General features: G+C 45.1%; 1 protein-coding gene and 1 pseudogene across 1 annotated transcript in view; both read left to right on the top strand.

The window, feature by feature from the left end:
- MYRFL (myelin regulatory factor like) overlaps positions 1–27,695 on the top strand; it is a 167,474-nt gene that overhangs the window by 76,247 nt on the left and 63,532 nt on the right. Inside the window, exons 7-12 of the mRNA XM_045288878.1 lie at positions 1,155–1,350; positions 7,298–7,374; positions 8,641–8,751; positions 11,440–11,530; positions 21,770–21,970; positions 24,737–24,767. Coding sequence (XP_045144813.1) covers positions 1,155–1,350; positions 7,298–7,374; positions 8,641–8,751; positions 11,440–11,530; positions 21,770–21,970; positions 24,737–24,767 — 707 coding nt within the window. The remainder of the gene's footprint in view (positions 1–1,154; positions 1,351–7,297; positions 7,375–8,640; positions 8,752–11,439; positions 11,531–21,769; positions 21,971–24,736; positions 24,768–27,695) is intronic.
- Positions 11,737–12,857, top strand: LOC105978392 (annotated as a pseudogene).

Here is a 27,695-nt window from a genome sequence, read left to right as displayed (position 1 = left end):
TAAGGTTTTGACTAACACTTTAGTAGTATTTAGTTAAGCATGTTATGCATGAAGCATTGTTATTGAAAATGAAGCCAGGGATGGGGTGGGAAGCGGAAGAGAGGAGGGATAGGATATTGAGGGGGAGGGAAGGAGGATGGGGAACCAGGAGAAAGAAAACCACCTATATGGAGGGTTTAATGAGATATTGTTGTTGATTCCATTTCTTGAGATGGGCTGTGTAAATAGATACAGAATATGTCTTTAAAAAGAAATAAAAATCCCTCCAGATTTCTCATCCCTCCAACCTAAGTATTGGTTTGAGTGACAAAAAAAAAAAAAAGGTGGAAAATTAAAACAAATGGATTGGAGTCTTTGGTGACAAATAAGTTCATTTCATAAAACAAAAAAAGACAACCAAAATATAGAACAGCTAAAGAAGAAAAAAGTAATTCAACAATAGAAATAAAGTAAAAGTTGGGTTGGTCACTCTATCACCACCTCATTCCAGTCTACAGAAATAACCACCTTTGTAGGTTTTCTGTGATTTTCCCAGATTGGAAAGCTAAACAAGAAAGGACCATACTCTAGCAGGGAAAAAAAAAAAGTTTTAATAAGTAATATGACTGGCTGTGGTTAATCTTATATGGTTTAAAGCTATCCCTGGTAATTCTACTTCATATGCCCCCCTGATTGATTATCCATGCATCTGAGGAATGTTATTAACATCATTAATAATTGTCATATGGAGTGTGGTGTCACTGGTGAAGTATAGAGGTTTATTTTTTTTCTACGAAAGGAATGAAAATAATTCTGTTTTACGTAGCACAGTGACTTCTCAACCCCTAGTCTACATCTTTGTAATGAATTATGAAGTCTCAAACGCTCGGAAAGCACAAAGGAGAAAGGAAGTGTGAGACTGAGAAAACAATGCTTCCATCTGGCAAGAAGTGCACTTCTCTCCCTGTGAGAAGATAAGAGAACAAGAGCCTGCTGTATTTCGAACTATCATTTTTATTTCTTTAGTCAATACTCAAGAGTTTATTGATGGAATACAACAAAACACATGTTCTACAATATATTTTCTGGAACTGGTTATACAGCTGATATGGTTACTGGAAGAAAATATGTAGAAAATATTTATACAACTGGTTTCTTTATTCCTCTTTTCATAGACCTGATGTAGGTTACCGAGTTGTCACCGACAAAGGATTTAATTTTTCACCAGCAGATGAAGCCTTTGTTTGCCAAAAGAAAAACCATTTTCAGATATCCATCCATATCCAAATTTGGGGAAGTCCAAAATTTGTCAAAACTCAGATGGGCCTAACGCCAATAGAAATGTTTTACTTGAAGGCTTTTGGGATTAAGGTAAGTCTTTCATTTATTTCTATTCAGCCAGTATTTATGAAGTGTTCCAGTTATCTATTACTGCACAATGACCTAAACAATAGCGATCTCTTATATGGCTCATAAATCTACCACTTTGTCAGGACTTGGCCGTGTCAGCTCATTTATGTTCAAGAGGCATCAGCTGGAGCATCTGAAATAGGACTGGATCCATTTACAAGATGGCACACTCATGTAGCAGTAGGTTTGTGCTGCTCATCAGCTAGTAGTTTGAACAAGGCCATAGCTGGGATTAGGGATGGGGAGTGAGAGAAAAATGAGTTGCTGATAGTAAGGGCTCAAGTGAAAGTCAATGTTTTGAGAATAATGAGGGCAACAAATGTACAAATGTGCTTGACGCAATGGATGTGTGTATGGATTGTGATAAGAGTTGTACAAGCTCCCAATAAAATGATTAAAAAGAAAACGTCCTTTTATTCCCCTCAACCAAGACAGTTTTTATTACCCTCTGTAGGAAAATATATACAGGTCAATCCATCTAGCCTTTAAAGCAGCAAATTAGCAGCATCGTTTTAGAAATGCAAGTCAATATGGAGTTCCCAGATGGCATAAGATATATTGTTTCTATCAAATCCTTCATTTAATGGACTTTTCTTTTTCTACTGGTGGGCACTATGATTGCGGAGTGCCTTTGACTGATCGGGTACTTGAGGGCAATCAATAACTCAGTGACGTGATCCATTGGGAAGGTGCTTAACTTGCAGAGAACACAAGCACTCTCTTCCCAGGAGACCCATTGATGTTTTCTGTCTCTGAGCCTGAGGAAAATTTAGAAACTCTATATTGTCTGTCATAAAGGCAGCCATCCAAATAGAGATTCCCAGAGTGCAAAGAGCCACGCAGTGGTAGAGATTCAGCACGCGCGTACTTCCTTCTGCTGCTGCTGCTGCTGCTAAGTCTGGGAAGGCACTTCTTTCTAAAGAACTCATATTTAGGAAACTTGATGAATTAAAAAATCGCTTTCCATACTTACAACATACTAAACAAGTACCCTGCATACTAAACAAGTACCCTGCAAAGTACCATAGAAAAACGTAGGTATTCTTTTTTCTACATAATAACAGTTATGTAGTTAAGGTTTTGACTAACACTTTAGTAGTATTTAGTTAAGCATGTTATGCACGAAGCATTGTTATTGAAAATGAAGCCAGGGATGGGGTGGGAAGCGGAAGAGAGGAGGGATAGGATATTGAGGGGGAGGGAAGGAGGATGGGGAACCAGGAGAAAGAAAACCACCTATATGGAGGGTTTAATGAGATATTGTTGTTGATTCCATTTCTTGAGATGGGCTGTGTAAATAGATACAGAATATGTCTTTAAAAAGAAATAAAAATCCCTCCAGATTTCTCATCCCTCCAACCTAAGTATTGGTTTGAGTGACAAAAAAAAAAAAAAGGTGGAAAATTAAAACAAATGGATTGGAGTCTTTGGTGACAAATAAGTTCATTTCATAAAACAAAAAAAGACAACCAAAATATAGAACAGCTAAAGAAGAAAAAAGTAATTCAACAATAGAAATAAAGTAAAAGTTGGGTTGGTCACTCTATCACCACCTCATTCCAGTCTACAGAAATAACCACCTTTGTAGGTTTTCTGTGATTTTCCCAGATTGGAAAGCTAAACAAGAAAGGACCATACTCTAGCAGGGAAAAAAAAAAAGTTTTAATAAGTAATATGACTGGCTGTGGTTAATCTTATATGGTTTAAAGCTATCCCTGGTAATTCTACTTCATATGCCCCCCTGATTGATTATCCATGCATCTGAGGAATGTTATTAACATCATTAATAATTGTCATATGGAGTGTGGTGTCACTGGTGAAGTATAGAGGTTTATTTTTTTTCTACGAAAGGAATGAAAATAATTCTGTTTTACGTAGCACAGTGACTTCTCAACCCCTAGTCTACATCTTTGTAATGAATTATGAAGTCTCAAACGCTCGGAAAGCACAAAGGAGAAAGGAAGTGTGAGACTGAGAAAACAATGCTTCCATCTGGCAAGAAGTGCACTTCTCTCCCTGTGAGAAGATAAGAGAACAAGAGCCTGCTGTATTTCGAACTATCATTTTTATTTCTTTAGTCAATACTCAAGAGTTTATTGATGGAATACAACAAAACACATGTTCTACAATATATTTTCTGGAACTGGTTATACAGCTGATATGGTTACTGGAAGAAAATATGTAGAAAATATTTATACAACTGGTTTCTTTATTCCTCTTTTCATAGACCTGATGTAGGTTACCGAGTTGTCACCGACAAAGGATTTAATTTTTCACCAGCAGATGAAGCCTTTGTTTGCCAAAAGAAAAACCATTTTCAGATATCCATCCATATCCAAATTTGGGGAAGTCCAAAATTTGTCAAAACTCAGATGGGCCTAACGCCAATAGAAATGTTTTACTTGAAGGCTTTTGGGATTAAGGTAAGTCTTTCATTTATTTCTATTCAGCCAGTATTTATGAAGTGTTCCAGTTATCTATTACTGCACAATGACCTAAACAATAGCGATCTCTTATATGGCTCATAAATCTACCACTTTGTCAGGACTTGGCCGTGTCAGCTCATTTATGTTCAAGAGGCATCAGCTGGAGCATCTGAAATAGGACTGGATCCATTTACAAGATGGCACACTCATGTAGCAGTAGGTTTGTGCTGCTCATCAGCTAGTAGTTTGAACAAGGCCATAGCTGGGAGTCTTGGCTCTGCTCCCTGCGGCCATCTCTCTGGGGTAGCTTGCGCTACCTCACAGCATGGCGTACGGTTCTAACAACCAGTGCTCCAGGGCATATGAAGGGGAAGCTGCCAGTTTTGTAATCCGGACTCACTTCTGTCACAGAAACCACTCAGATTCCAAAGAAGGAAATGTAGATCTCTCCTCGCTATGAGAAACTTTGAGGCCATCTGAAATCAATCACTTTGCTGCTGTTAATTGCCTATCGGATCAGCGCCAACTCACAGTACACTTATGTATTGCAGAACTCAATGTTGCCTGGTCCGGCGCCATCTTTGTGATCTTTGACATGTTTTAGCTCATTCTTATGTCTGTTGTATCCATCTGCCTGATCAAAGGGTTTTCTTGTTTTCACCGATCCTCTACGAAATACAATATCCCTTTCAAAGGATTGGTCTTTAAGGTTTCTTTAAAAAAAACAAAAAACATTAAAAATCTAAATTGTAGTTTTGAATGCATGTCCCTGTGTAAGTATTGAAGAGCCGTGGTGGCATAGTGGATTATGCATTGGTCTGCTAACCACGAGTTCGAAACCACCAGCTACTTTTTGGGAGAAAGATGAGGCTCTCTATTCTTGTAAAAAGTTACAATCTCTGCAACCCACAGGGGCAATGTCCTATCAGGTCTCTAGGAATCAAAATGGACTCGATGGCAGTGAGTTTTGTTCTTTTTAAATCTAATATTTGTATTCACTGTGCTTGGTTGATGCTACTTGGATTTGGGACAGCTTGATACAGAAACCTGAGTATTTCTTGATTCAAGTAAACATTTGTTCCTAGTAGAGCCCTGGGAGTTTTTGATGACCCATTCCCTTCCCCCTTTGACTCTTAGGTTGTTATCCCATGCTTGACTTTAAATTTGGGCTCCTACTGACACTCTGCAAGGAGCCCGTGTGGCGTACCACATTATACTCTTGACTACTAACAAGACGGTCAGCAGTTCAAACCCAACAGCCACTCAGCAGGAAAAAGATGAGGCTCCTTTAAAGAGGTCCAGCCTCAGGAACCCTAGATAGGGCCACCCAGAGTTGGAGTCGGCTCAGCGGCAGTGGGTTGGGGTTTTTAGTGACATACCACTGACTGTAAATACATAACCTATGAAAACTGCATATAAATTTGTATCTGAAAAAAATTTGTATTTGAGTGTAGGTGTCTTTAAATTTTTTGTTAGGTATTTTTTATTGCGATGTATGTCATCTACCAGAAATGTACCCTTTATACAATTCTGTGCTTTTTAGAATATTCATAAAGCTGTACAATCATCACTGCTATTTAATTTTAGGGCATTTTCATCATTCCAAAAATATGCCGAGCAGCCATGAGTGGACAATAACATTGTACAACTCGCCCAAGAGAACAAGGAGCAGCACTGTTAGAACACAGGTGATAGGGCGGCTGAGCAGGCAGCAGGTGTCTGAAATGTCCCGCTCAGACCCAGTTCCTGCAGCACCTGTTAGCTGCACATTGGGTTCAGAGGTTAACAGGGCTTCAGGATCGAGTCTCCTCAAAGGGGTGCTGGCATTGGACTTAACCACGGCATGCTCTTGCTCTAACCCGAGAGTGTAAACAAAACAAACTACAAACCAATGATCCAGCACGGAACAGCAAGAACAGGACGTTTTCTGATTATGGAAACGACATCTGAGTCCGGGGTCAAAGTTCTGGGTTAAGATAGGGAAATGAGGAGATCCCCTTGCAGAGGGGTCTCAGGGAGGAGATGAGCCAGTCAGGGTGTGATGTAACAATGATGAGAAATACAACCTTCCTCTAGTTCCTGAAGGTTTCCTCCCCGCTCCCACTACCATAACTCGAATTCTATCTTGCAAGTCTGGCTAGACCAGAGGAGGTACACTGGTACAGATAGGAACTGAAAATACAGGGAATCCAGGACGGATGAGCCCTATAGGACCAGTAGTGTGAGTGGCAAAACAGGGAGGGTAAAGGGAGAATGGGTAGGGAAGAGGGAACCGATTACATGGAACTGTGTGTGACCTCCTCCCTGGGGGACAGACAACCAAAAAGTGGATGAAGGGAGACGTCGGACAGGGCAAGATATGACAAAATACCCATTTATAAACTATCAAGGGCTCATGCGAGAGGGGGGAGCGGGGAGGGAGGGGAAAAATGAGGACCTAATGTCGGGGGTTTAAATGGAGAGAAAATGTTTTGAGAAACGATGTACAAATGCGCTTTACACAATTGATGTGTGTATGGATTGGGATAACAGTTGTATGAGCCCCTAATAAAATGTTAAAAAAGAAAAAAAAAAGATAGGGAAATGAATACGAAATATAATTTATGAGCTTCTTGACCATATTATTAACCCAATTTTTCCTTTTTCCCTGTTATTAAAATTGATTGCTAATTGATTTTATATTTGGAAAATAACATATTATTAAAGACCATTAAAATATTAGTTACAAAGTTGGGACTGTTTTCCACTGTACCATATTCATTCCTGATTTATGGGAAATTTTATTTATTTTGTTTTTAAAATGATAAGCAATAACCCTGAGTGAAAAGGCATGTGAACTCATTTTTACATAAGGAACAATTCTGGAAGGGGAATTTGAACAGCCAAGATGTGAACGTGATGAGAAATCTTCACGTCGGTGGCCCGGTTCCTTGCCAGGTGGTTACGGCCGTGTGTGGCGGGGCTGGTTTCACCCAACCTGCCTCACGACTTTCTGAGCAGCAAGAAGAATGTCTAACAAAAATGAATAGATGTGATGCCCTATGTGCTATTTACTTATTCTGCTTGCTGGTGCTTCAAACATTTTTTATTTTAGTTCACTATAAGCTCTACAAGGGCAGGTTTGTTTTTTTAAAATGGTTTACTTCTTCTCTCGGATGCCTGCAGTAGTGGCTACTGGAGACTAGATGCTCATGAACGCTTGTAGAATGAGTGCATGCATGCATTAAGTTACTTGTCCTTATTTGTTGGATTACTTCCAAGCGCACTGTCTGTGTTGCTTCCTGAAATACCCTGTTGTCTTGTGCTTTTACTGTTCCTTTCCCAGCAACAACACGCTGTGCTAAGGCAGGCTGCATTACCTCCTACATTTCTCAGTGATCTGCCCCTCCCCCCCAGGGGCTGTGTACATACGTGTATCTTGGGAAACTGTTCTTCAGCATTCTTTTTAATGACGTGTGCTTTTTTTGTGTTGTTTTCTACAGGTAGAAGCTACCAATCAAATAATTGCTATCGAACAATCCCAAGCAGATAGAAGCAAAAAGATTTTCAATCCTGTTAAGTAAGAATTTAGTTTCTGAGTACCTTTGTGAGTGTTTTAGGAAGATGAACTATAGTCCGGTTTTTCTTGCTTATTTAAAAATCAAACCTGCCATAGAAGTTAGTAAGGATATGTTCATATCATGAATACATGCTTACCAACAAAAATAAAATTGGCAAACTGCCTTGAAGAGATTGTAGGCAATTCTGTACAAATGATCCACATTTATCATTATTCTTTTTATAACCACATATTACTAATAATCTCGCTAGCAGCTTTGAGATAGCTTTTGGGTAGGTTTTTATTTTAATTTTTCCTTCATACCAGTGCAATGCTGACTGAGTCAATTTTAAGGATCTATGGTATTTGTAAATTCATTTCTTTTCTTTTTTTCTTAAAGCTATTTTGATAGTTTCTTACAAGATAAAATTGGATTCATGACTTGCACCATACAAAGCAATATGGGGTCCACAGCTAGAGTTCTCCTGTAGGGCAGGGAGGAGGAATTCCATTGTGACTAGCTGGCAAGTGAACAAGGTGCAGCTGAGATGGGACACATGGTTAAGTTGCTTGGCTGCTAGCCAAGAGGTTCAATGTTCAAACCCACCCACAGGCAGCTGGGAACAGGCCTGGATATCTATTTTCAAAAATGCAGCCCCGGGAAACCCAATTAAAACCGTTCTCCGGTGACACACACACCGGGTTGCCATGGTGGCTTCTACGCAACTGAAGGACCTCATTGCTTTTGACCCTGAGTCAGACCCTTTTGGGCTGGGAAGATGAGTCCATAGCCGGCCCCTCCCCTTGACCTTTAGAAGAAATCAATTCTGCAAACTCCCTGGGGCCTCTGGATCTTCCTTGCCTGAGCAGTCTGTGTGCGGCCGAGGAGAGAGCAAAGGTGTGAAGAGAAAAGTAGAGCAGTTCCTCACTCAGGAGAGGCTGCAGCAGCATTAGTGGTACAGAGCAATCACTACATGCTCTCATTCCTCCTCCTAGTGGGTGTAAAAGATCTAATTGTGGTATGTGGATCCTTAGGAGTCAGAAACTTGGACCCGGGCTTCGGCTGCATGAGCACTTCTTACCATTTAAGCAATTTCCCATAGCCTTCCCTGGCCGCCACTCAGGACCCTGCTCTGGATCATCTACCAATAATCCATGGCTGGATGGCCTGTGCTTGGCAGGGGGACGAGAACTGGGCATTGCACATACCTGAGGAAGGGCGGGCTAGGCAGCATTAGAGACACTGCATTCTCTTACTGGCTTCTTGGTTTCTGCTGTTTGTTTTAGAATCGACCCCCTGGCTGACCAGGTCACCACAGTAACACTGGGGAGATTACACTTCAGCGAAACCACAGCAAACAACATGCGAAAGAAGGGAAAACCAAATCCTGACCAGAGGTACTGGCGTCACGGTGCCCGCTCCCGGGTGGTGGGGCCTCCAACAGATGGGGCAGTGCCCTCTGAGGGCCTTCTGATGGTCTTGGCCCTCCTGGAATCACTCTCCTCTCATTTCTGACTCTGCCAGTTTATTTATTTTTGAGTTTGTGGGCTTTTTTCAAAGTCATTTAATTGGGAGTTCTTACAGATATAACATTCCATAATTCATCCACATCAAGCAGTGTTGTATAATTGCTTCCACAATCAGGTTCAAAACATTGTCTTTCTTCTTGAATGCCTGGGTATCTGCTCCCCTGTATCCTCTCCCTCTCCCACATATCCCCAGGAACCCTTATTTTTTGGTCATATCTTACACATCTAATATATCCATTCACATACAGTTCTGTTGTTTGAGCCCATCTAGTGGGGTTACACAGTCATCAATGCTAACAGCTCCCTCTTCCCCTCACCCCCACCCCTCTTCCTGTACCTTCAGGGAACTGTTACTTCTGTTACTGTTTCTGAAGGGTTATCTATCTTGACTTTCATGTATCGAATGATCTTAAATATACAAATGAACCTATGCAAATGTAACGTGATTAATGAGGTAAAAAAAACTATAATAGTAAGGGGAAGAAATATTAAAGAACCAGAGGATAGTTATGTGGTTCATCAGTGCTATACTGCACCCTGAATTTTTCATCCCTTCCATGTGGCCCTTCTGAAAGGGACTGTCCAATTATCTTAGAGGTAGGTTTTGGGTCTCCACTCTGCCCACACCCCTTCACACCAAATTGGTTGCTTGTTTTTGAACTTCTGATACCTTTTCCCATTGACTCCTCATGATCACCAAGGCTGGTGTGCTTCTTCCATGTGGTCTGCCAGGATTTTTTAAAGAAGAGGTTGCTGTCAAGTCCATTCTGACTCCTGGCACCTTCCGTGTATCAGGGTAAAACTGACACAGGTCTTCACTGGTTGGTTTTTCAGCAGGTGATGGCCAGACCTTTCTTCTGAGGTGCCTCTGGAGGAGTCAACCCTCCAGAATCTTAGTTTTCAGCCTCGGCCGGTCATTGACCATTTGTACCACCCAGGGTTCCTGTCAAGTTACTGACACATCTCATTAGATCTGTCCCTTGGAGGCCTTTTACCATCTTCACTGCCTGCAATGCTTACTCTCCAACCCACCCCTAAACTGGCTTGTCCTGATTTCCTCCAAGATTCTCCACTGTCACCAGTGTTTACGTCTTGTTGCCATCAGAGGGTTGAGGACTGACTGAATCTCACATGTCTGTGTACAGGCCCCCAGTTTCTAATCCCGGAGTTCTGGAGCTCCCCAATCACCTTTTCATTAAAGAAAGAAGGAAAGACAGACATCCACATCGCTATTCAGTCCTGTGGGTCTCCCAGTATGGTCTTAGAACTAACACAGCATCACCCAGGAGCATGCTAGAAATGTTCTCCTCCCAGACCCACCAAATCAGGAACTCGGGGATGGAGCCTAGTAATTTGTATTTTAACACACCTTCAAGGTCATTCTGAGGTGAGCCCAAGTTTGAGAAACACGTGTCTAGAACTTTGCTTTTGGAATTGGACAGAATTAAGTTTGAATATTTGATTCTGCCATGACTGAGTAAGGTTAGATTTGTAACTTAATCTGAGACTCATTTTTTTACTCTGTAAAACGGAAACAGAAATAATATCCTATTTCAATCAGGTTACTTTAAGGATCTAAGTGCAATCATGTTGGTAAACTGTTTAGTACATGTTGAGCACTCCGTAGGTTGTTGTGAGGGTTGGGCTCATGGTGACCTTGTGTGCAGAAGGAAACATGCCTGTGCCATTGTCACAGTTGCTGTGCCCGAGCCCATCATTCCCAAACTATGGCCACTGTGTCAAGACATCATAACAACTGTCACAATGACTGCTTCACTTTAGTCGGACGGAAGAACTCTTGTTCTCTAGGGCTGGAGAATCCATTGGGTGTTTTACAAGAGGTTGGTGAAACTTTTTCACACAGTTGCTAAATCAAAAGCTTATATCGATTTGGGTAATTTTTCTTTTGACTTTCACAAGATGGTCTGAACTTCAGATTAGTGACACATGGGAAGAAGCCATTGAAATAAGTGAAGAATAATGGGGATGAAAATTGTCTGGGCAGGTTTCAGGGAGTGGGTTCAGGTCTTTGGATCAAGGCATGACACAGGATGTGGAAGGTGCAGGGTTCGGGACCCAGAGCAGGTGTGGTGGAAAGGATCCAGTATGGTTGGGCAAACTGTATGAGGTGCCCTCCATTAAATCTAGGACATCTGGCTTGAGGGGCTTTAACAAAGTGACTGTGTGTGTGTGTGTGTGTGTGTGTGTGTGTGCACGCGCGCAGTGCTGTGCTGAGGGCCCTGGGACACAGCAGAGTAAGGCTTGTACTTAGCCAGCACAGGTGGGCCAACCCAAGTCTGTACTCTTGTGCTTTGGGGCCAGCAAAGCAATTTGCAAATAACTCAAGCCAAGCGAAGGGCTGACTCAGAACAATAGCTAGTGAACCAACAGCAGGAGGGGCTTTGCAGGAGGGCACTTGAGAGCAGAATGAAAAAGGCAGTCTTTAAATTCTCAAGCCCTTCTATCAATGTCCTATTAATGAGCTCTTGGGTGGTATCTGATGGCAGAGTATCTGGTCCCTGATGTGTCTGCATTTCTTTGCTCTTTCTGGATTAGATACTTCATGTTGGTAGTTGGCCTATATGCTGCTAACCAAGACCAGTTCTATCTGTTGTCTGCCCACATCTCCGAAAGGATCATTGTGCGGGTAAGTTTTGCTGTGTGGTTTTTCTCGAACCTATATGCCTTTTCCCCCTGTAGGCAGAATTTATATTTTCAGAGTCTTGCTCGAAATATCTAGTTCTCCACCAATTGTGAGGAAGATGACCCCAGTAGTAACAGTTCATTCTACTATTTAAATTTTTACTCAGTTCTTAACAGAGGGCAATTTTGTCCCCCAGAGGGCATTTGGCAATGTCTGAAGACATTTTGGATCATCACACTGAGGGGGTGGGGTTTGTGACTGGCATGTAGTGAGGAGAGACTAGGGATGCTACCAGACATTCTATAATCTGCAGGACAGACCCCACAACACAGAATTGTTCCACTCAATATGTCAATAGAAACCCTGTTTCTTACACTATATCCTAGGTCCTGGGCTAAAAAATTAATACAAAGTTGCTTTAAAAACTTCTTGGAAGAATGGAATTAAAAGGCAATGGGCTTTTTCTAGCAACCCCCCTACTTGGCATATGTTCTAGGGAAGTAAGAGTTACAACACAGATAGCTATGTGCAGCCCAGAGTGCGGAGTCAAAGCCAGCTCCTGTCTCATTCTTGCCATCCCTGCCTTGACCTTCTCCAACAGGGCAGATGCCGCTAGGCCCTTTGTAAAGACTTCTTGGTGGGTGGAGTGGCTGTGGCCACCTCGAAGATGATGGCAGTGCCCATCAAACAGGTCTTGCTGCTGCTGCAAGGGCAGTGTGCCAGCAAGAAAATCACACAAAAGGGTATTATCCATAGCATGGCTCGTATGCCCAACGATGGGTAGTGCTGTCTTCCTGGCAAGGCCACCTGGCCAATGTCATCTGATCCTTCTCCACCCAGGCTCTCCAGTTGCCTTCCAAGATACATATGAGCGGATCTTCCTGGGTGGTGTGGACAACAGGACCCAGTTCTGGCGCTGCTTTGCAGGGAATGTGGTATCAGGTGGGGCCACCATGGCCACTGCATCATGCTTTGTGTTCTTGATTTTGCCTGTGGCCGTCTAGCAGCTGACCTGGGCCTAGTCAGTGCTGAAAGGGAGTTCACAGGCCTCCATGACTGTCTGATTAAGATCTCCAAATCTGATGGGATTAAGGGCATGCATCAAGGTGGTGTCATGGTTGCGATGGCCTGTGCAGGGTATTATCATCTCTTGAGCTGCCGACTCCATCTATGACACAGCCAAAGGAATGCTTCCAGATCCCAGCGTACCCACAGCTTAGGCAGTTGGCTGTTTGTGCAGTTTACCATGGCCTTGGCTGGGTTGGCTTCAGACCCATTTGACACAGTTTGTCTCAAAATGATGATGCAGTGTTACATTCGTGTCAACTAGACACTCCTGGCTAGGGGTGGAGTCAGACCTGTCAATCAGTTTACACACAGCTGCTGTCCCCTTGGGGCGTAGCCTTCTCATAAGGAGGACCTCTCCGCCTTCCTTCTCTTTCCTGCTTGCTGGCTATCCTGAAAGCTGTTGGAGCTCTGCCATGTTTCCACTGACCTGGGATCCACAGGACTCTGCACCCACCGGCCTGTGGTCTTCCTGCATTCTGCATCATTGCATGAGTCTAAAGAAGGACTTATGGACTAGGATCGGACTTAAAGCCTTAGTTGGATGGGGCTGGGATGCTTTCTTGACATATAATTATTTCTTGATGTAAAGCTTTTTCTTATACATATATGAGTGTCACTGGATTCATTCCTCTAGTCAACCTGGCTGAACACAACTGATCATGTACACAGCCACACCTGATTTTTAGGGGAAGTGAAGAATTTTTCAAGAGTGCCTGGTCCAGTGTGCTCGGAGGCACAGGCAGTCCCTTTGTGCTTGGCTTGTATGATGAAAGCAAGAAGCACACAGAGCTACTCCCTCGTGTGTTTGCTCCTGTGAATGGGCACATTGTAGTCTACAACATAGCTCAAGCATTCTTGGCAGATGGCTGGCTGTCTAGATCAATGGCTACTAGCTCCTGGTTGAAAATGGGAAGCAGTGATATTTATTTGACCAGCTTCTCTGAAATCCATTTCCATGATGATGATGATGACCATGGTGATGATGGGACTCAATTACATCTTTTACTTCAGTCACTCCTAAGGAAGAAGAAATTTGAAGGACTTAATATATACACACACACACCCCCACAGGCTCATCACAGCACTATTCACAATAACTCGTCACTGGAATAAAGGACAAACTATGGCACACACACAATGAAATACGACATAACATAAAAGAATAATCATGAATCTGCGAGACACCTCCTAACACTGATAAACCTGGAGGACATTATGCTGAGTGAAATCAGTCAATTTGCAAAAGACAAATATTGTGTGGAACCATTATTGTGAAAAGACAAGAAAAATGTTCACACTAAAAGAAGCAGTCTTTGATGATTGCCAGGGATGGGAAAGGGAGAGATGGTGAGTTACTGGCTAGAGAACAGACAGTCTTAATTTGGGTGAAGGGAAGGGCAATTTACAGCCAGAAGAAAACGATGGTGACACTAGCAGGAGCGATAGACACTCTGGCAGTAGACGTGGTCTTCAAGTGTCAGATAGACACACAGGCTGAATGGATGTGGGATAGTGGGAGCATAGTCTTATATATGTATATATTGGGGTATGCCCATACACACACGGGTACTCCCCCCAACTTTTTTGAAAAACAGGAAAAAGTTCTGTTGGGCAGAGTTTTCATAGTACACATTTTTCCCGCTAGGCAAGCATCTAACAACTCACTCTGAGTTAGTGCACCTAGTAGTGTCACATGGGAAGGCTCTGTCTGGTCACAGTGAATTTTTCATAAAAACAGTTTCACTTGAATGTCGTTTTTTTGTGATGGCCGATTTAAGAGAACAGCATGTGGCTGTGAAATTTTGTTTCCTGGTCGGGAAAAATGCCACAGAAACTGTTGTGATGTTGAACACAGCTTACAAGGACAGCGGTATGGGGAAAACGCAAGTGTACAAGTGGTTTTCTTGTTTCAAAAAAGGCGAAATGGCGATTGATGACAAACCTCATTCTGGACGTCCATCAATTTCCCAAACAGTTGAACATGTTGACTCCTAGTGCATTTGGAGTTCATCCGACCAGGTCAGACTGTTAATCAAGCTTTCTACTTAGAGGTTCTGAAAAGATAGCATAACAGTGTGTGACAAAAAGGCCTGATTTGTGGCAGATGGGGGACTGGTTTTACCACCATGACAATGCACCTGCTTAGGTAGCCATCTCAGTGTGCCAGTTTTTGGCAAAAACCCCAGCATGCCTCTCTTGTCCCACGCACTTTACTTACCTGACCTTGCTTTGTGCGACTTCTTTTTGTGGACAGTGATTTGACAACGTAGAAGAGGTGAAGAAAATCAGTTATCCAAACATGAGTTTGAAAACTGTTTCCAAGAATGGAATCGCAGATTTGACAAATGTATGAAGGGTAGTGGAGAGTCCTTTGAAGGTGATAAGGTTGTTTTGTAAAAAAAATTTAAATACATCCTAATTTGGTAAATAATGACTGGAGTCTGAAAAGCTTGTGAGTGGCGATCTAAGGTGCAAAGTCTCACTCTGCTCAGAGTAAAGGCATGAATAAAGTTGGAAACTCATGGAAACAATTAGCCCCATGGACTAATGGACCATTGGAATGCTAGTCTCCATGACTCAGATTAGAAAAATTGGTTTGTATGTACACATGCATAAATATGCTCAATACAATTGATGTATGGATTGTTATAAGAGCTGTAAGAGCCCCAATAAAATGATTTACTAAAAAGATAAAAAAAGAGAAATTTTTATAGGTCATCACAGTCCAATACACAACTGAACCTGGGGGTGGCATGGGGCCAGGTAGCAGTTTGTCACATTGTGCATGAATCAGCTAACAGCAACAACAGAAACACACACACTTCTCAGTGACTGAAATAGTGTATTTCTTGAAAAATGAAAAGTAAAATGACTGCATGACCTAGGTAACTACTAAAGGGAATAAGGAGGACTGCTATGATTGATGTACACCAATATTCGTTGTAGCACTATTCATCACGTCACTGTCCACCAGCTGGTGACGGGGTGGGCAGACTGAGGGACATCCCCATAATGGAAGACTACTCAGCCATAAAGAGAAACAAGGCCCTGAAATCTGACAGTGGGAATGAACCTCAAACACACTTACAAATTAACAAATAAAATAACTCAATCACAAAAGGACAACTATTTTTGACAGGGACAGAACAGGGACTTCTGTTCTGCCTGCTAAGGGAATGGACAAAAGATTCCATGTGAAACAAGGATGGACTAAGGACTCCATGAGAACTGGCGGGGTGAACACCTTCACCTTGAAGCCAGGCCCCAGTCACATTCTGGCACGGGACTGTACTTGAAGATCATTCTGAGATGTGCCGACCCACAGCAGGAGCCCAGATAAGCTTAAAAGAAACAATGCATGAGACCCAAGGATGAACCGAGTCAGAAAGTGGCTTGACCATCTACAGAGCGGCACCCCTGCCCCTTTGAAAGTGTCATCTAAAAACGAGGAGCATTTCCCTAGACCATGTCCTGATCTCAACTTGAGAGGGGGGCCCGCTTTGCTCTTAACTGTGTGCAAGGGGTCTTTCTCTAGAGGGAGCCACTTCATCTCTTTTGACATGACTGTATGCTTCATAAACTTGTGACTTAACTCTGAAAAAAAGAAAAGAAAAATTAGATCATGCCTGGCTACCACTACCAACTGCTCTGAAAGGGATCCAATCAGAAGATTCTGGATAGAATGGGAGAAAAATGTGGAGCAAAAGTTAAAATCATAAAAAAAAAGACCAGGCTTACTGTCAGAGAGAGATTGGTGGAGCCCTCAAGACGAAGGCCCATACTCACCCTTCCTGTCTGGAAATGACCTCATCCCCGTGCCTCAGTTTTCAGCCAAACAACAGGCAGGTCTACGAGAGGAGCGGTAACACCAGGGCGATGCATGTGCCTTGGAAAAGTCAAACCAGTGGAGATGGAGAGGGCAGTACTTACCCAGGGCTGGAATCAGGCGGTAAGGAAAGGAGGAATGGAGCGGAGAACGGTGGAGTGGGCTATGTGATGGTAAATGTGAGGACTGCGGTCAGTGAGTGAAATGTGTGTGTGAATTGTTGAATGGAAAACGGATCTACTTTGTCACCGCATTCATCATGAAATGTTTTTAAATCAGATAATGGAATGTTCCCACAAACTCTGTGAAAGGGCTTTGTATAAAATGGCCTTCATTCTTTATATCCAGAAGAACTTAGTCTCAAGAGGCTAACTCATTCACTCATGAGTCACACAGTTTGTAGTGATGGGGTCTGGATTACAACCCCGTTCTCTCTGACCCCCAAGCCTGCAGGGCACCCACAGGTAGGGAAAGTGGCAGAAAGTCGTGTCCTTGTCCTCAAATGATTGGTGACTCCAGGGGCATCTGAGTCACTGCTTCGTACAGAGTCAAGGTGTAGCATATTTTGCCGAATGAGTGATTGGCCACAGCTGTGGACATGAACCTTGGCAGCCACGAAGACATGTTGCAGTTGGCAGCTGCCGCCGCAGCTGTATGAGTTCAGTCTGGCTGCTGCTGGGACTGCCAAGGGCCTGAGGTCACAGGCTTGGCAGCCCTGGAGGGGGCTATGTTATTGCAGTTTTTGAAACAAGAAAGAGAAAACACGAAACTCCAGTAGGAACAAGTGGTCAGTATGGATATGTCCAGGTCTAAGGTCTAACCTTAGACCCTGGGAAGAAAATTCTGCCTAGTGGGGAAATAGCATTTTTCTGTGCTTGCCTCCAGCTGTTCTGAAACAAAGGGCTCTCAGGCCAATTCCTTTAGTCTATTAAAAGTGAAAAGCCACCTATTAGTGGACTTTCTTAAACTGCACCTCAGAGTTTTAATGGAGGTGAAGTAATGATGGCTGGAGTAATGAAGTAATAATGAAGGAAGGCACCTACCTGGGACTGCGTGCCACAGAGGATGCGTGCTGGGGCTGTGCTTTTTGGAGCCATGATATGCCCTGTGGCAAGCGAAGCTCCTGTGGGACTAGGGAGGCGGGGCTCTCTCCTTTGGTCATAAGCCAATTGCAGAGCTGCCTGGGCCGTCCTCTGGCCTTTTCCTTAGCAAGCTTCAGGGCTGTTTTAGACAGCTCACCTAACCCTAATCTGGTATTGCTTTGCTTCACGAATGCATCTGCCTTAAACCAAAATCTGAAACCCGCTGCTTGTTGATTTCTAAATTCGAATAGGGAGGAATAAAGGCAGACTATGCCATTCTTTTCAGAGTTAGCATAGATTAGATCTCAGGAAGTGCTCCTTTGAGCGGGAGTAACTCATACTTGAATTAGACAGTTTACTAGCCACCTGCACACGTCGAACAATTTACCTGGTGGCGAGGTCTTTCTGTTGTCTGCAGCTAGCAGCTGCGACTGTATCCCAACAATACCAAAGGGGGATGTGCTCACTGGCCCTCCGCTCGCCAGGACTCTTGGGTAATTGGCATCTCTCAGAGCCAAAGCATACTGCTAATTTAGCTCATGATGAGTTAGAGCAGCTGAAATAGGAATTCTGCGATTCCTATTCAGTATGGATACAGAACACAGTATTTTTAGTATAGATTTGTTGTCATGTTATTCGCTGAATTCTTTTTTAAGGCTGTATTTCAGTGTGGTAGCTTTTTCTTAGCCATAATTTTGGGTAGAGATAAAGTCCTCTTCTACAAGTGTGCGGGGCAATACAAAATTTGCCTTAACAGCAATGAAAACAACAATACTGGGGAAAACACAAGCTTTCTGGCCACCAAACTTAAAATATTTTGCTGATATCCATTCGTTTTGACCTCAAATCACAGAACTGAAAATGAAAGCAAACGTTTGAGTTTCTTTAACCCCTTGACATCTAAACCAACCAAGAGAAAAGTGGGATTGGAAAAATGGCACTACCGAATCAGTGAGCCTTAGAAACGTCCACAGAACACAATGCCTGCCCCTGAGATTCAGAGGGCCCCTGGGGGAAGAGACATCATGGGCTAGGCAGATGACAGACCGGCCTACCTTCTGCAAAAGAGCCTCGTTGGCCACGTCCTGGTTCTGGTTAGTTTGGGCTCTAACATGTAGGGTGGGAAGAAAATTCAAAACTGAAACTCCCTGCTGCCAAGTCAATTCCAACTCATAGTGACCTTGTAGGACTGTGGGTCTCTGAGACGGAAACTCTTTACTGGAACAGGTGGCCTCATTGTTCTCCCATAGAGTGCCAGTGGTTTTGAACTGCTGACCTGAAAGTTGTAGTAGCTCAACTTATAACAGGGTCCTGCGGAAAAAAACAGGGCCCTTAAAAATATCACAAGACTTTAGAACACTAAACGGTGAACCACAAAATACATTTAGCAACTCTTGACTCATTGTGTAACTTGAACCGGTTCCTCCAAATAGATGAATCTTTGACTAATTGGCAAGGATGACCGCATCCAGGTGAGCACAAGGTGAGCTTCAGGCCTCCAGAAGGAGTGCTAGAGAGCCTACCTGTCTGCATTATTCTCCCGAGAGAAATTGGTGGGCAGGACGCCTGTCATTGCTCATCTGAGTTGTCAATCAAAGCAGTTTTAGAAGTATACTATGGTCCTGTCATGGAAATGGATCGATTTCATGGAAATTAAGGACCTGAAGAACAGATTTAATTCCCAGGTCTTTGTTTTGGGGAGCCATCCTCCAGTAGCGTTCCTTCGGCATTCCCTTGTGTTAATTGCAGGCTTTCCCCCAGCTCCACTTTCTGTCTTAAACACATAATTAAACCTCCTTGGCATTGCTGTGCTTGTTACAAGCGGGAGAGATGACTACTTTTGTCTGCCTTTCAAAGGCCTGCTAGGGCTTAAATACTAATACATTATTTCAGTTTCTTTACCAGAAGAACAGAAATGGCCACATCCCCAAGAACTCCCCCTTTCGCTGCTGTGGCACGAGGGAGGACAATAACACTGGGGAGGGCAAGGAAAGACAATAGAGACCCAGCAGATGCAAAGGCTAGCAGGGATGTGGGTGGGGGAGGGAGTGTGTGAGTAGAGCTATCCTGGGACCCTGTGTTTTCAGTTCCTCCCCCCCAACACAGCATCCTTTCCTGAAGTCCCGAAGAAGTCCACCTGGGGGCAATGTCTGCTCTAGAACTTCCTGTCAACAAGGCAGGGGTAGCTTGGGACCAGAAGTGCCTGGTGTAAAATATTTCTCCAACATTTCTGAGTCGGAATCCCCTGGAGAGCTTGTTTCAATACAGATATTAGGCCCCGCCCCCACAGTTTTTGTGGTGGTTGTTTATTTTTTCAGTTCAATAGGCCTGAGACCCACCAAGCATCTCACCAGTGTCTGCTGGACTATGGACCACACTTTGAATGGCACGGGCAGAGAGCGTTTCCTCGCTCGTGTTCTGTAGCCCTCGCAGAAAGGCCCCCAATTCCTCTCTCGTGTTCTGTAGCCCTCGCAGAAAGGCCCCCAATTCCTCGCTCGTGTTCTGTAGCCCTCGCAGAAAGGCCCCCAATTCCTCGCTCGTGTTCTGTAGCCCTCGCAGAAAGGCCCCCAATTCCTCACTCGTGTTCTGTAGCCCTCGCAGAAAGGCCCCAGACGGGTTTCCTATGAGTTGCCTGCCTCAGCACACGCTCTCCTGTTGGGTCCTTTAGGGTCCCAGCAATCACAAAGCAAAAGACATTTTAGTTCTCCATAGGAGCTCTGGTGGTGCAGTGGATTACGTGTCTGTTAGCCTCAAGGTCAGCAGTTCAAAACCACCAGCAGCTCCGCAGGAGAAAGATGAGGCTTTCTACGCCAATAGAGAGTTATAATCTTGGAAACTCACAAGGAAGTTCTATTCTGTCACTAGGGTCACTGAGTCAGAATTGACTTGATGGCAGTGAATCTTTTTTGCATTTCCAACATAAATTAAGAGTTGCCCCCAAACCATCGTTAATGAGGTTCCTATTCCAAGCGCCTGCAGGGGGCACCATTTGCATTGATTGTGTATTAGATGAGGGAGACATGATCTCAAAGCACAGAGATCCCGGATTACGGAGTAGACTGTTCTTTGGCGTTTTCCTAACTATAATCTTAAAGGAACAACCCACCAGGCCTTTCTCCTGGCCTGCCCATCTTTCAGCAGCTGAGCGCTCAGTGGTGGCACCACCAGTGCTCCTTTGGTGAACAGAATCCCCTAGAATTATGAAACTCCAAAGCCCAGTCTCCAGTGTGCTCAAGAAGGGAACACGACAGGTGTGTAGCAGAGGAGGGCGGACTAAATGGTGCTAGGTGTGTGGAGGATGAATTAGAGACTATTAGATTGTTTTATTTCGTCATATGCGTAAGAAGCTGCTCAGAAGTTTTTGCACAGTCCACTAATTTCAGTTGATTTCCCCCATAGCTCTGTGCAATAGGCAAAGAAGACATTGCTATCTTGGCTCTCCATAGGAAGGACCCGGCACCGAAAGATTAAGTGACTGCTGCAAGACCACGCAGTTTGTATCATAGCTTGGACTACAACATGCAGGGTTTTTTTCTAACTCTATGACGTGATGGCACGAATAAAAATGTATGTCCGAAACTTTAAGGAACTCATTTTGGTGTTTGATATAAACCAACAAATGACTGGGCTACATGTGCGTATTGTCAGGTGCCATGGAGTTGATTCCAAATCATAGAATGGAATGACATTCCATGACAGAGGAGAAAGCGCTCACAGGATTTTCTTGGCTGCAATCTTATGGAAAAAGATTTCCTGATTTAGCTGCAAAGGAGCCACCGGATGATTTCAAACTGCCAACCTTTGGGTTAGCAAGTAAGCTCATAATTGTTTGTGCCAACTCTGAATGGTGACGTAGAAGCAGGGCGATCACAGGCAGCTCTGCGGAGCCAAGGTCGGTGAGCACATGGCAGGCGACAGCAGCTCAGAGGTGGTTCCCAGGGTCAGTGCCCACTTGGAGCCAGCCCTGAAGGCAGACACAGAGTCCTGGCAAGCAGGGAGGGCAAAGGGGCAGCGAGAGGAAGGGAATTTCTCATTGTCTTTCTTTTAGCAAAGGCCATACCCCCAAGGAGGCATTAGCAGATTGATAGGTTGGATGCCCCCTCTACGCATTCATACAGGCCCACGTTGATCTAAAATCTAACGGCCATAGTTCTTGTGTGAAAAACTTGCATAATGTTCCTTTCTCCTTTGTTATGAAGAACTCGGCGATCAACCATTCCTGTTTCTGTAACTTTAATTGTATTATACTTATTGATTTCTTTCCAGGCCTCTAACCCTGGGCAATTTGAAAATGACAGTGATGCATTATGGCAGCGAGGACAAATTCCAGAATCCGTTGTCTGTCGTGGCCGAGTAGGAATCAACACGGAAGCTCCAGACGAAGCCCTGGTCGTCTGCGGCAACGCGAAAGTGATGGGGACGATCCTGCATCCCTCTGACAGCCGGGTGAAGCAGAATATTCAGGAGGTGAGCACAGGGCAGGCTTGAGATATCACCTGAGTCAGGTGTGCTGGGCACCTCTGGTCTCCGCCATGCCTGGCACAAAGTATCTTGACCTGTCTCTCTTGTGGCTGTGAGGCAAACCCGCTGTTTAAAGATCATGACGGTGGCATCCCTTCAGCATCTCTGCTGAAATGCTACACCAGTGTCTACCCAAGACGGTGGGTCTACCTGACCCGAGCAGGGGTGAGGGCAGCTTAGCGCTGGCTTCTCCAGCAGGAAGTCTCAGGTTGTCTTCCACAGGTCCCTCCAGCAGTTCTCAACCTGTGGGTCGCCACCCCTTTGGAGGTCAAATGACCCTTTCACAGGGGTCACCCAATTCATAACAGTTGCAAAATTACAGTGATGAAGTAGCAACGAAAATAATTTGATGGTTGGGGGGTCACCACAACCTGAGGGACGGTATGAAAGGGTGGCGGCATGAGAAAGGTTGAGAACCACTAGATCTACGCCTTATCCGCTGCCAGAGCTGGCCGGCTGCTTTCCATTACCCAACTTGGACTCGCCCTGTTCGTCCTTGGGGCAGTACCTCAGGCCAGGCCCTTTCCTGTTTCTTCCGGGCCTCTTCAGCCTCCTCCTCCTCCTCCTCCAAGTCCCACTGTAGGCTCTACCAGACATGGGCTTCACCCACCAGTCTTCCTCTTTTTCTCAGAAGCACTCCCCGGAACGCTTCCTCCTTCGCTCGAACGGGTCCATCCCACTACCCCAGGCACTCCGTGGACAGGCGATGTCCCCTGGTGGAAGGGACCGGGCTTAGAAATCAGGGGACTGCTCTTCCACGGTGGGCTTTCCTGGTGTTGTGACCCTTCATAGACACTTACCATCACCCCAAATCAATGTCTTCATCTATGAAATGAAAATGGCAGCCGCTGCCTGCCTGGGTTTACTTCATTCCTCCCTCCTCCGCTTAACAACCCCCCACCCCCAAAACCAGTTGAGCTAACAAGCGTAGATTGTTTGGGGAACTTACAACAGCTTTGAGGATCTCAAGGCTTGGGTTGGGATTGAAGTTCCAATCGGTTAGACTGGCTGCTCCCGGCGACAGGGAACCGTGCTTCGGAGGCCCTGCAGCTGCCGCCTCCCGGCCTTGTCCCCCTTGGCCGAATCCCCCAGAGGCTGTGGCCTAATTCAGAACTGTGTTTTCACAGCTTCTTTGCTCGTCTTCCCCGATCTGGGGACTCACCCATGCTGCATCGCAGCTCTGGGGCAGGCTGCGCTGGTTTGGCTACCTCCATCAGCCCAGGAACGTCCTCCCTGGCTGAGGGATTCCAAAGCTGTGGTCCACCATAGAGTCTGTGACCCACTGGCAGGATGGGAACCCGGGGGGCTCGCACACATTTTCAGATGGCGGGGCCCAAGAGAGGGCGGCTGTGACTTCTGGTCTGCGTGCCAGATCACACCTCGCCGCTCCACCTAGTTTTCTCTCAACGCGAATGGACTGTGACGGCCGAGGGAGCGCCTGCAAGCCCCGCGGCCACCATCCCGCTTCCCACGGACCTTCACTTACCCAGTGCTGTGCCTGCTTTGGAGAAAACGTGTTTTCTTAAAATAGTAACAGGAGGGCAGCAAACAAGGGGAAGGCCCTCAGTGAGATGGGCTGCCACAGGGGCTACAATAGGCTCGGAATGAGCAGCAGTTGGGACCGGGCGGCGTTTCCTTCAGACAACCGTCGGGTTGCTGTGAGCTGGACACGACTTGACAGCGCCTGACCAAAGCCCCAAGAAGTACCAAGGAGGAACTCTCTCCTGGGATGCTTTCTCTCGATACATAAAACCTCACCACCAGCCAGCCTCCGCATCTGAAATCCCTACACAGCCTCTTCCTGCCGACAGCAGCAGGCGTGATGGAAGAGAATCTTGGTCCACTCCAGAACACGAGTGTGAGAGTCCTGATTCTGGATACCGCTAGGTTCCCTGCGTGACAAGCTGGTCAATAGCTTGATTCCTAAGCAAATGCTTGCCATTTGAACCCACCCAGAGGCGCTTTGGAAGAAAGAACTGGTGACCGGCTTCCAAAAGGTCCCAGCCTTGAAAACACTGGGAGGCAATTGCCTTCGGCACACATGGGGTTGCCATGAGTCAGGACAGAACGAGGGCCCCCATCACCCCCACTAACTACCAGTCAATGAACCAGTCACGGTGACCTGGAGCTCATCTGTGTTCGCACCTGTAAGCAGGGAATGCTCCCCTTCCCCTCCCGGAATGAAGGGTTTCTTCTTCAAAGGGGTCACACTCCCCTAGGAAACCGGAGTCCCACCACCAGACAAGCACTGCCCCACAGAGGAGGCAAATGAGGCAGAAGGCAGCACGAGGGTGACTGTCATTTGCATTCAGTTAACACTTTCCAGACTGTGGTGGGCAAGATAAACACATGAATGTGTAGGGCTCTGTTTTTCTTTTACTTTACTGTACCAGGCGATGCAAATAGATATTATTGTATAAAATGTAAGCGATTTTCCATTCGTTTATTGTTATTCCATATTATTATGTTCTTAGCAGATCTATCCATATTTACAAAATACATGTATTTAGAAATCGTGAGTACTCTGTCACTATTTACTAGAGAAACATCAGGTGACAGTAAGATGCTAATGATATGATGAGTAGATGTGGGACCGTCATCTTCAATTCTCCCTGACCATTTCCACCTCAATTTTTAACAAGAACTGGTTTTCCAAAGGCTCTGGGAAGTTGACTGGGTACACGTGACTGCCTTCAGTTTATCCTTCTCTAGAATGCATTGGTGACCAGTGAAGGAGCCCTAGGTAAGCGCTGGATTGCTAATGGCAAGGTCTGTGGTTCAAACCCACCGGCTACTTTACAGGAGGAAGATAAGGTTGTCTGTCCCCATAAAAAGGGACACAGCCTGGGATCCTGATCTAGGGTGGCTATGAACTCGAATGGGCTCGATGGCGGTTTGTTTCTTCTTTTTGTGTGTGGCAGCCACGGCTGACTGGTTATGAATGAGATGCTGTGGTCTAGTTTATGGCCCCAACGAGTGTAAGTGGAGAAAACGAATATGGATGCAGCCTTGCTCTAACTAGGACCAGGGTTAGGGTCAGGGTCAGGGGTCTCCTCATTCAAGGTGCTACAGGCTGTTTTGTGAGGATTAAGTGCTGAGCCTTCTGCGTAGAGAACCCTGGTGCATGCGATATCTGCTGCATGTCTGGACACACGTCTGGGAAACTGAGACGACACGGAAGATAGGATTGCCACCTGTGAAACTGAAGCCCTGGGAAATGAGGCTGGCCTGTGGAAGGAGCAGCTTCACTGCCCCCAGAGCAGCATCCTGTTTACTGAGACCAGAGAGAGAGAAGTAAGGGCAGCCTTTCTCATGGAGACTGAGCAAAATGAAGATGGATGGGGTCTGCTGAAAACCAAAGTGATGTGAGGGAGAAGTCAGACACTGTCTGAGTTCAGGCCAGACAAAGAGGACATTGAGAGGTGAACTCAGCAGGGAGATTCTGTGGGGAAGGCTGGGGAGGGAAAGAAGGGAGGAAACAAAATGAAAACACAACCAGAAACGAGGTCCGTGCAGAGGGAATGCTCGAAGATTACGCTGTCTCCCTCCCGGCCTCAGTAGCCGTGTGCTCGAAACAAAAGGAGACGTGGGAAGTGCTTATGAAAGCCAAAGAAGCCAGCCTTCTCTAAGGGTCAGGAGCCAAATGCAGGAGTGTCTCAGTCAGTTCTGGGCAAGTGGGTGCCACTCAATCTGCCCCTGATGCTGGACTGAGGCTGGGCCGTGGTCATGATCTAGGGCAGCTCTGGGAGATCACACTCCCCTGCAAACTGGAGCCAGCAGATAGGCATGGCTCCTCTGTGGGGCAGTCCTCAAGCGAACCATCTAGACACCCTGAGCGTGGGGCAACAGGGGTACGATGATCACGTGCATTCCTGGTCCACAATTCCCCAAAAGGCTGTGGGCGAGATAAAATCAGAAACCTGAACTCAGTGTCTAACTTCTTACTCAACATCCATCGATGGACAAGGCTCTCTGAAGAGCGGACGGAGTTCCTGGTTCCCAGGAGTGGGGCCAAAGAAGCCAGACTCTGCGTGCACAGAGTTCACACATCTACTAGTTGGCCTCCAGAATTTCCCCTGGGTCAAGCGAATTCACAGGGGACATGGAATCCAGGCAGTTTATTTTTAACCTTGTAAGTCTACATGCCAGAATGAGAAATCAGAGGAATATTTCCTTTTTCTTTTGTAAAGAATGTTTTCTTAAAGGAAGATTATTTTATGTGCCTGAGATATTTAGGTCCCCAAGGCAACCCTCAAGAAATTTCGTTGACCAAAAATCTGTCTATAGCACAATGGTAATAGAACCGAATTGCTATGCCTGGCCACATGTCTTTGGGAAAATGCATTCAAAGTTTCCACTTAGACACCAGGGCCCATTTTACCTTCTCTGAAGCCCGGATGGCCCAAGTGTGCCACCCCCAGCAAAGGCACCAGTGCTAGGCAGGGCCAAGGGGATCATGAGAAGGAGACACAGACCACCAAGACACCAGCACCGAGTGTGGGGTCTTGTCTGGGGAGTGCAGGGGGCTCCAGGATGACTGCTGGTCGATCCCTTTCTCCAACGATGTGAGTCTCAGGGACTGTCCTGCCTTCCACTGCCTTCTGTTCTTCAATTCCTTCTTTCCTTCATCAAACGTTTTGGGTGGAAATCATGTCAGACAAATTTCCAGGTACTGTGCAGGCTGTTGGATAACCAAGACCCAAGTCTCACCCTTGGGGGTGCAGCTGTATTAAACCTTAAGCTCCAAGTACAGGATCATATTTGGGTCACACCTGGCATCCCTAGTGCCTCGGAGAGTGCCTGGCACAAAGTAGACGCTCCTTAAATACATTTTTTTTCATTAATGAAGGTGCTTACAGTAGTAGATAATGTGCTTTGGACAATGTAGAATGGAAAAGGATGTTTCCTAGCCTGATCTATAAGGCCCTTCCTGTTCAGACCTTAACCTTCATAGCGTAGCAACACCAAACCCTGCCTCCGTTGTCTAGATGCCATTCTGGTGACTTGGAAATGAACTCATGCCATTCACTCTTGCCTTAGTCCCAACCTTTCTACCTGCCACCCTACCTCCCATCTTTACCTAACTGCTTCCTATTGTAAAGTTATTCCGTTATTTCATAAATGTCAGTCGAGCCCCTACTGCATGCTAGAAACTGTGCTAGAAGCTGGTGTTATGGGGATGAAAAGAAAAGTGACACTTCAAATATATCCTCACTCTGATGGGGCCAAGATAGGGTTTAAAAGAAAAAGGGAAGACGTGCTTGTTGCTTTGAGATACGGTTGAATGCCTAGGTAGTGTGTTTTTAATTGCCAAGAGACCACTGGTTTTATAATTCCGTTATCTGCCAAAAGAACATTTGGGGCCTATTTAGGGATGCCAACATTTCCTTTGTCAAATGGGTCATTTAAGAAAATGAATCTTCTGCTTTTACCATCATGTCATAAAAAATAATTTTTAAAAATCCTCAAACTCAAAGTGAAGGAGAATCCTTTGAATAAAGCATATTTGCCTTTAGAAAGTCACTATATTGCCTTTGTTTTTACCATTGTGCTGTGCCCCCGGCCATGTTTTTGAGGACTCCACAGTGACGAGAAAGCCTTCACAGCCGGAAGAGCCCCGAGCCCCAAAGAAGCAGCAGTGGCTAACTTGTGTGGTTGGCGGGGTGGGGGC

Source organism: Echinops telfairi, unplaced genomic scaffold (assembly GCF_000313985.2).
Source record: "Echinops telfairi isolate 266 unplaced genomic scaffold, ASM31398v2 ScPeMD7_2;HRSCAF=8, whole genome shotgun sequence".
Taxonomy (NCBI): domain Eukaryota; kingdom Metazoa; phylum Chordata; class Mammalia; order Afrosoricida; family Tenrecidae; genus Echinops; species Echinops telfairi.
The sequence above is the reverse complement of the archived record's forward strand: the minus strand, read 5'-3'. Positions and strand labels throughout refer to the sequence as shown.